Consider the following 10,072-nt stretch of genomic DNA (forward strand, 5'->3'; position numbering starts at 1 on the left):
AGATTTAGAAATGCTACATCTCTCAGGGTAAGGCTTCAGAAGGCACAGATAACATCCAACATTATAGAGAAACACATGGCCCATCATGGGATATTCTAGTAGTGTGTACTCTGGGTCTTCAAAATTTTTAGAAAACACTATGACCACGTGCACACATTGAGTAGTTGGTAAGATTTTTCCTCAGTATTTGTAAGACACAACCAGGAGTGGGTAAAAAGAAGCAGACATGGTGCACGTGTTTCTATTACACTTTTCCTCTGGGGCCATGTGCACACCATGAGTATTTGGTGAGATTTTTACCTCAATATTTGCAAGCCAAAACCAGGAATGGGTAAGAAATACAAAAGTGGTGACGTGTTTCTATTACACTTTTCCTTCAATTGTTCCACTCCTGGTTTTGGCGTACAAATTCTGAGGTAAAAAACTCACCAAATACTCTTGGTGTGCACGTAGCCTCAGAGAAAAAATATAATAGAAACCTGGGCACCACTTCTGTATTTCTTACCCACTCTGGGTTTGGCTACAAATACTGAGGTAAAAAACTCACCAAATACTCTTGGTGTGCATGTAGCCTCAGAGAAAAAAATTAATAGAAACCTGGGCACCACTTCTGTATTTTTTACCCACTCTGGGTTTGGCTACAAATACTGAGGTAAAAAGCTCACCAAATACTGAACATGTGTACCTAACCTACTAGCCTAAAATAGTTGTTTTCTTTTTCTTCAAAGTCAATGACATAGACATACAGTAACCAGTTCCGGGACAGTGACTATCTAATCAATAGGAAGTCAAATACTTGCTAGAGACTGTGAAAAAAGAAAAAATGTGAATTCAGCTCACCCAGATGAGTTGGCTTCCCAGGAGATCAATTAAAACCAGGCGGTGCATGGAAGGCTGAACGTCGGTGATTCAGTGTAGATCCAAGACAAAAGAGAGTTTTTCTAGCTAGACATCCGGTGACATAAAAAAATCTCTTTATTGCATTAGTAAAGTTAAAAACTCAAGACACGGGTTTGTGTGAAACGCTTACGCGTTTCAGACATATTGTCCTTAAGCATAGCAATGTTTAAGGACAGTATGTCTGAAACGCGTAAGCGAGTCACACAAATCCCTAGAGGTAAGAGGGAATGGCTCCCCCCATTGATATTTTTTAACTTTACTAATGGAATAAAGATTTTTTTTATTTTACCTGACGTGTTTCTGGAAAAACTCTCTTTTGTCTTGCTAGATACCGTGTCTATATCTTCTTGAGGCAATTTCACAAATAGATCCTTTGGGTCATTCAATATGAAATAGTCTGGAATCCATGGAACACTACACATCAGCTAAACGCATAACCATCAATTAATGGAGACTTAGTGAAACAAAAGTTGGCATGGAGATGTTTCGAGTCAGACCCATTTTCAGGTTTTGATGGCTCATGGCCCCTTTTTTATGCAGATTTCTGTATGCTTCACATCTAAATATACAGGTTGGTACACATTATTATAATATCAGACTGGACATCTACTTTATGTGGGAAATTTTTATTTATCCCTAAGTGAAATCAAAGTGCCCATACACTTATACCTTTAAAGTACTGGCACGCCTAGTTGTATAGTGTAGGAGAGGAGGTTCTTTCCCTATGCTGCCTGCACTCACTGTAAAGTGATTGGTGCCTGCAAGTGTGCAGTGAGTGCCTGCAAGTGCGTGGTGAGTACCTACAAGTGCAGTAAGTGCCTGCAAGTGCATAGTGAGTGCCTGCCTGGATCTGCTTATGTAGAGTACAACAGGTAAGATGCGTTTGTCACTAATTGAAATTACAAGGCTCAGTTAAATTAAGTGAGCATTGGCATCTTGGTTGCTGACTACGTAGAGCGCAACAACCGATTACCAACTCATATCAACTGCTACGCTCTTTATAAGCAGTGGCAGATTAGATTTGCAATGAATTAATTAGTAATTAATTAACGAAGACGGTGCACGTGATTCAATACTGTCTTCCTTCATTAATAAGAGTTGCTTTTATATTTTTACACTTTTTCTAAGCCTAACTAAGTTTAGCGTTGGGGATTGGCTTATGATTAGATTTAGTCTTAGGGCTAGGGATTTGGTTAGGTTTAGATAGGTTTCTAGGGTAATAAAATTGCTACTTTTTTTAAAATGAATTATTAGGAAAAAAATAAAAAAAAGACAAACAAAACAATGCATAGCTTTTTTTCTTTTCAAATTTTTAGCAAAAAGTTCAAACCATAATTACATTAATATTATCCGCAAATTAAGATGTATATGCTTTGGGCATAAGAAGGTTAAAACTGGACTGGTGCAATGAACTCCAGAAATGGTAATGGCTTATAGGTGGAAGGGTCCCTAAGTACGTACCTTGAACCCATGTTATACCATTGTGCATGCCCCTTCCCATTGGATCACATCTTTGTTTTTGCATTTTCATTTTTATCATCTTTTAATATAAGAGCCATAACTTTATTTTTTCGGAGATACAGTGATTTGGGGCTTTGTTTTTGCAGGATAAGTTGTAATTTTGAACAACACAATTTATTTTACCACATAATGTAGAAAAAAAATAAAAGTGGGGTAAATTGGTGAAAAAAATACACAAATCCTTCATAGTTTTTTTTTTTATTTCGCTTATTCAGTGTTCAGTGTGTGGTACAAATGACTCGGCTACATGATTCTTCAAGTCAGTATGAATACAATGATACTAAATTTAAATATATAATATATAGTTTAGATTTTACTGCTTTCAAAAAAAGTTCACAACTTTATATAAATAATCTTTCTTGTGTCAGCTTTATCTGAGACCCATAACCTTTTTCTTTAATTTTTGGCAGTGGAGCCAAGTCCTATTTTTTGTGTGGCCAGCTGTAGTTTTTATTAGTACTATCATGGCAGCAATTGAAGCGTTCAGTAGCCCTCTAAAGCTAACATGCTACTCATTGATGCCTCCCAATTAGTGCTGAGCGGATCCGAACTGTAAAAATCCGGATCCGCTCGGTTTCAGAGTCCGATCCGGGTCCGACCCGGGCGCGGGAATCCGGCTGCACGATCCGGGATTTTTTTTTTTTTATCTATCTCTCTTTCTCTCTCTCTCTCTCTCTCTCTCTCTCTCACTCTTGCTCGCTCTCTCTCTCCCCGGATCCGCTCCCCATTCACATACATGGGTTCGGATTCCGGATCGGATCCGGACTTCTTTTCCAATGCGCAACGGATCCGCCGGACCCGGATTATTAGAAGTCCGCTCAAGTCTACTCCCAATCACACTGTGGTGGTGGGCCCAATGAGCACCAGAACCTCCGGATTGGATTACAAAACAAAGAAAATCTGTCAGCATGATTTTACTCCCTAAACTATTTATATGCGCATGTAGCTCTTTCAAATACAAATCCAGCAATACCTTTACATGGCTATTCTGTTCCTCCATTACTGAGAAATCAGCATTTCAATTGATATGCAAATGAGGCTTAGGATCCAAGGCCTTGGTCACTCCAGCTCTATTCTCCACTCAGAACCACAGCCTCCTGCTTGATAGAAGTCTCCTTTGTTTAAAATCACACAGCATAGAGTCTGTCAATCAAGCAGGAGGATTAGACGCTTGGCAGGGAATAGAGCTGCAGTGACTGAGGCTTCAGAGCTACCATAGTCCTTCAGCCTCACTTGCATATCAATTCAAATGCTGTTTTCTCAGTAATGGATGAACAGACTGGTCATGTAAAGTTTTTGCTAGACTTGACTTTGGGAGAGCTACATGCACATATAAATAGTTTGGGATATGAAATCCTGCTGACAGATTCCCTTTAAATGCTGCTGTCAGAGACTGAAAGCTGTATCTAAGTGATTCAACAGCAGTAATCAGAGCCAGTAGCAATCGATAGTGTTAGAGACGGTTTAAAACAGCCGTCACCTATTGTGACATATACATTACATGTTAGGAAGTGGTTAAGCTTCCAATACTGTACACATTACATTGCTGTTAGCTTAATGGTACTGTCCCATAATGTACATTTAAGGCATATATGTGGCATATTCCATAAATTTATGAGAGATGCATGTCCCAACTTAAGGCCCCATTCTAAGTCCTATGAGTAGAGTGTTGGATCCACATGCTCTGTTATCTCTATTCATTTGTATGGAAGCTCCAAAAATTGTTAAAGGGAACCTGTCACCAGTTTTATGGCCTATAAGCTACATCATACACACTCGCTGGCACTGAGGTCCTGCGCAGGTGCACTTTGATCTTCCCTGCTCAGGGCAGATCAAAGTATTGTAGTGCGCCTGCGCAGGACCTCAATACCGGCCTGTGTGTATGACGTAGACGCGTCATGCACATAGGCTTTAGAAGATGGAGGACCAAAAGAAGTGGCGCCGGTCCCGGAGAACAGCGCCGCCCATCTGGCCAGACAGCCCTGAAGCAACCTTCTAGGTGAGTATTATAAAGTGTTTTTTATGTTCTACAGCGCGGCCTGCGCTCTTATATACAGCATGTTAGAATGCTGTATATAAGAGCCCACTGGTGGTGGCCGCAGCTTATAGGGCATAAAACTGGTGACAGGTTCCCTTTAAGCACTTAGGTACATCGCCTTCATAAATTTTTCATAACCCGTGAACAGTTGCACATTTTTCACCTTACACCCACATACTTAAATTGATTTCACCTGATATAGCAATACTATGTAGCAAGGTAGCAAGTATTTGTGAAGTGTAAAGGAAATGATACATGGTTTTAAAAATATTTTAGAAATATAAATCTGAAAATGTAATTTGTATTCAGCCCCTCCTGAGTCAATACTTTGTAGGACTACCTTTTGCTGCAATTACTGCTGCAAGTCTTTTGGGTTATATCTCTACCAGCTTTGCACATCTAGAGACTGAAATTTTTTCCTATTCTTCTTTGCAAAACAGCTCTAGCTCAGTGAGATTGGACGGAGGCGTCTGTGATCAACAATTTTTAAGTCTTGTCTCAGATACTGAATGGGATTTAGGTCTGGACTGTGATTGGACCACATTCCATTTTACCTCTGGCAGTCGTTGTGGTCTTGTGTTTGGATGGTGAATCTACGCTTCAGTCTCAAGTCTTTTGCAGCCCTAACAGGTTTTCCTAAAGGATTGCCCTGTATTTAGCTCCATCCATCCTTACATTCAACTCTGACCAGTTTCACTATCCCTGCTGAAGAAAAGCATCTCCACATCATGATACTGCCACCAACATGTTTGACGTTGGGGATGGTATTTTCAAGGGAAAAATATCAGCCTCTAGATGTCCAAAGCTGGGAGAGATATAACACTAAAGACCTGGCAACAGTAATTGTAATGAAAGGTTATCCTACAAAGTATTGACTCAGGGGGGCTGAATACAAACGCACATTACAATTGCTTTTTAGTGTTTGTATATCACATGAAATCTCATTAAAATGCATTTAAGTTTGTGGATGTAACGGAATTGTTCATGAGGTATGACTACTTTTTCAAGGCACTGTATCTGCCATCAGAGACATCTTGGGGGTTAGCATTTATGCTTTACAGTGCTAAGGTCCTGGGTTTAAATCTAACCAAGACATACTGATTGTGAATATAGATTGTAAGTCCCACTGGAGACAGTGAGTAATGGCAGTGTCTGTAAAGTGCTGTGGTATATAGGCAAGAGAGGTAAATAACCTCCCTTTTCCCAAATGGTCTGCAACCAACTGAGGCCCATTCCTGAAATAGAAGTATGTCCCAGTGGTGGGACCTGCCCAAATAGATCATACATACATCGAGTATTCTGTGCCATAAATGTATAAAAATAGAACACCCCTTATCTGTTCCTTGTACTTTCCCACACATATGCAAATGTTTCCATTAAGAAAAGAGAAATTCATTGATGACAGACATATTGGGCAATTCTGTTTTGCCTGCAGGAAAAAAAAACCCAAACCTCAGGTTTTTTTAAAGTTAATATTTTTGAACTTTCATTATAAACATCTGTATCAGGAAATATCCAGGACACCACCATATACGTTAGATACTGTATTTGACTGATCCCGAAAAATTTTAATTCTTGCAAAGTATATGAGCGTTTTAAATATCTTGCTGATAGTTGTTTTTACAGCATATTATATAATAGTACACATAATTGATATATGCATATATAGTATATTGCAAAAGTGAGTACACCTGTCACATTTTTGTTATTATTATTATTTTATAATAATAATATTAATATTTTATTATATTATTATATCTTTCCATGGCACAGCACTGAAGATATGAAGATTTGATACAATATAATGTAGTCAATGTACAGCTTGTATAACAGTGTAAATTTGGTGCACCCACTAAATAACTCAACATACAGGCATTAATGTCTAAACCACTGGCAACAAAAGTGAGTACTCCCTAAGTGAATGGCCAAAATGTGCCCAATTAGCCATTTTTGCTCACCGGTGTCATGTGACTCATTAATATTACAAGGTATCAGCTGTGAATGGGGAGCAAGTGTGTTAAATTTGGTGTTATTACTCACACACTCTCTCGTACTGGTCACTAGAAGTTCAACATGGCACCTCATGGTAAAGAATTCTCTGAGGAACTGAAAAATAAGAATTGTTGCTCTACATAAAGATGGTCTAGGTTATAAAAAGATGTCAACACCTGGAAACTGAGGTGCAGCATGGGGGCCAAGACAATATAGCGGTTTAACAAGACAGGTTCCACTTAGAACAGGTCTCGCGACGGTCGACCAAAGAAGTTAAGTGCACGTTCTTATCATCATCATATCCAGAGGTTGGCTTTTCAAAATAGATGTATGAGTGCTGCAAGTATTGCTGCATAGGTTAAAGGGGTGGGGGTCCGCCTGTCAGTGCCCAGACCATACACTGCATCAAATTGGTCAGCATGGTTGTTATTTAAGAAGGAAGCCTCTTCTCAAGATGATGCAGAAGAAAACCTGCAAACAGTTTGCTGAACACAAGCAGACTAAGGAAAGGGATTACTGGAACCATGTCTTGTGATCTCATGAGACCAGGATAAACATATCTTGTTCATATGGTGTCAAGTGCATGTGGCGGAAACCAGGTGAGAAGTAAAAAGACAAGTGTGCCTTGCCTACAGTCAAGCATGGTGGTATTAATGTCATGGTTTGGAGCTGTATGAGTACCATTAATACCAAAAATTTTGAAGCAGATCATGATCCCCTCCCTTAGGAAACTGGCCAGCAGGGCAGAATTCCAACATGATAATGACCCCAAATGCACCTCCAAGATGACCACTACCTTCCTAAAGAAAGTGAGGGAAAAGGTGCTGGACTGGCCAAGCATGTCTCCAGATCTAAACACTATTGAGCATCTGTGTTGTATCCTCAAATGAAAGGTGGAGGAGCACAAGGTTTCTAACATCCACCAACTCCGTGATGTCCTTATGGAAGAGTGGAAGAAAATTACAGCAGCTCCTGTGAAGGTCTGGCGAACTCTTTGCCCAAGAGATTTAAGGAGTGCTTGAAAATAATTTACACATAAACACAAAATATTTAGACTTTGGTCACAATTTTGACATTTTCACTTTGGGGTGTACTCACTTTTGTTGCCAGAGGTTCAGACACTAATGACTGGGTGCTGAGTTATTTAGAGGGCACCCCAAATTTACACTGTTATACAAGCTGTGCACTGACTACTTTACATTGTATCAAAGTGTCATATCTTCAGTGTTGAAGATATAATAAAAGATTTACAAAAATGTGAGCGGTGTACTCACTTTTGTGATATACTGTATGTGTGTGTGTGTGTGTGTGTGTGTGTGTTGGACTTGTAATCTTATCTCCCAGATGTCTTTGCTGTATAAATACAGAGGTGAATGTCGTGCTAATTTTACTCATTATTATCAGAAGACTGTAAATCTGCTCATCAGTAACAGTAACTAAAGGAAAGGTTACATGGATTACATGGTAATTAGCGGGGAACAGTTTCATGCATGTGGTTAACCCTATACTTCCATAGAAACAATCTCACTTCATAGTGCATCTATTTATTAGACATCTGCTGCCTATGATGGATCAGACAGTATTCTCATATTCAAGCTCCATTGTCTGCAGATCAAATGACAAATGCTTGGCACTTTGTTGTCGCTTCTAAAAGCTCCTGTGGGCATTTTAATTAGGACACATGCCACATTACATCATTATCAATAAATGCCAGTATAGCTTAACAATACACACATGACAGTATAATCAATAAATGCCCGGAGAGGTCAACAGAGCAGGAACACCAGGCAGGTACACCACTAATGCCCAAGCATGAGGTTAGTCCTCCTTCCTAGTGTAAGATATGCAATAGTTAGATGTGTCCTGGACTTTGGTCACAAATTTTGACTGAGGAAGCACTTTTGTTCTTAGAGAGAGGCCGAAACGTAGTCCTGATTTTGCCCCTTTTGGGTTGCTGGTCATCTTGCTCTCGGGGAGCTTTGTAATGTAGTAACCTGGGCACAGAAGGGTCTCCTGGTGCTTGCGTCAGTGACATGCTGAAAATAGAGACTATCCTTTCTCTATAGCTATTCCTAAACCGTTTTGCTGATCTGTACAAGTTGCCTACAAAGCAATAACATAAGGGATTTAGAGTAGAATTGGTGAGACCAAGCCACTGGGCGAATGGCCTTACCTGAAGGATCCAGTCATGTTTAAAATGCCCTAGTGCCTCATTAGAAGGCATATAGGACATGTTGATGTCAATCCAGATGTCAACTACATAGAGGGGCAGCCAGGACACTGTAAACAGGAGTACCAATGCCACCACCATCTTGGCAATTTTCTTACGAGCCTTTAATCTGGATCCAGACATGGACCAACTGTTATTTTCAATGACAGTGTCACTTGCTCCCCAGAGTCTGCGACTTGTGAGAAAGCAGATAAGAAGGTTAAATAAAACTGGGAACACATAGAGAACGCAGAAGAGAAGGAAGTTGTAGATGAGTTTCATGTTTATGCTGGGCCACCTTTCTGTACATACCACAACAGCCAGGTGACCTGGAAAAAGGACCAAGTTTTGGGTTCTGTTCATGAACAACAAAGGAACACACAAGCCTGAAGAGAAGATCCACACCACCAAAATCATGAACCCTAGTCTTCTGGTGGTAAAGAAGGTCCTGGCATGCAAGGGGCTGTGCACACTGTAGTACCTATTCAGGCTGATCACAGACAAGGTGAGGACACTAGCAGACACTGACACAGCCTGGACAAAAGGCACTGCCCTGCACAAGAAGTCCCCAAACACCCAAGCATTGTGCACCTGGTGGCCAAGATTGATCGGCATACAAATACATATGACCATCATATCACATACAGCTAAATTCACAAGGAGATCTCTGGTCCCAGAAACACCAGAAAAACGACTTCTCCTTCTTCTGCGTGTCCCCAGCACTCTCAGTGCCATGATGTTACCTGCCAAGCCTGCCAGGAAGGAGGCAGAGTACATGACCACCAATATAATGGTCCCAGGTTCATGTGCAGAGAAGAGGACACTGCTGGAGAAAGGAGTGGACTCCCAGAGACTATCATTACCAGGAGACAGATAACCGAACAGAGAAACATTCCACTGGAGAAGTTCTCCAAGGGTATGATGGAGATCCAATGTGCTCATCTTAAATGGTCATTCACAAAGACTTAGATCCAGGTGGAGTGATGTCAGGATCTTCATCATCTCCCTGTGTATTATTCCTGGTCCGGTATCCTGCATGGCAGCTCATCTTCTGCTCTGCAGCTTGTGCTCTGTCAGTTGTGGTGTGTATGGTTCAGCAGCAGATGAGGAGCTGTCCAGCACATCTGGTGCTGAACGAGACAACTGTGGGGAGCGCCGGCAGCAGCCGCTTTATGAGCCGTGACCGGGTGACAAGCACCAATAAGAGGCAGGAGCAACTCCGCTCACATACTGCTCCCTCCACAGAACAGGGAGGCAGCAAGATGCTCCACAGCCTCACCGGGCAGGGTTAGTCTACACAGCATCACCGGGCAGGGTCATTCTACACAGCATCACCGGGCAGAGTTATTCTACACAGCATCACCGGGCAGGGTCATTCTACACAGCATCACCGGGCAGAGTTATTCTACACA

General features: G+C 41.0%; 1 protein-coding gene across 1 annotated transcript; it reads right to left on the reverse strand.

Moving 5' to 3' along the window:
* Positions 1–7,668: 7,668 nt before the first annotated feature.
* On the reverse strand, positions 7,669–9,832 carry LOC142310047 (QRFP-like peptide receptor). The gene has a single exon (XM_075347521.1). It carries the CDS (start codon positions 9,600–9,602, stop codon positions 8,304–8,306), a length of 1,299 nt encoding a protein of 432 aa, XP_075203636.1. The 5' UTR covers positions 9,603–9,832; the 3' UTR covers positions 7,669–8,303.
* Between the last annotated feature and the right edge of the window lie 240 nt (positions 9,833–10,072).

Source organism: Anomaloglossus baeobatrachus, chromosome 5 (assembly GCF_048569485.1).
Source record: "Anomaloglossus baeobatrachus isolate aAnoBae1 chromosome 5, aAnoBae1.hap1, whole genome shotgun sequence".
NCBI classification, from domain to species: domain Eukaryota; kingdom Metazoa; phylum Chordata; class Amphibia; order Anura; family Aromobatidae; genus Anomaloglossus; species Anomaloglossus baeobatrachus.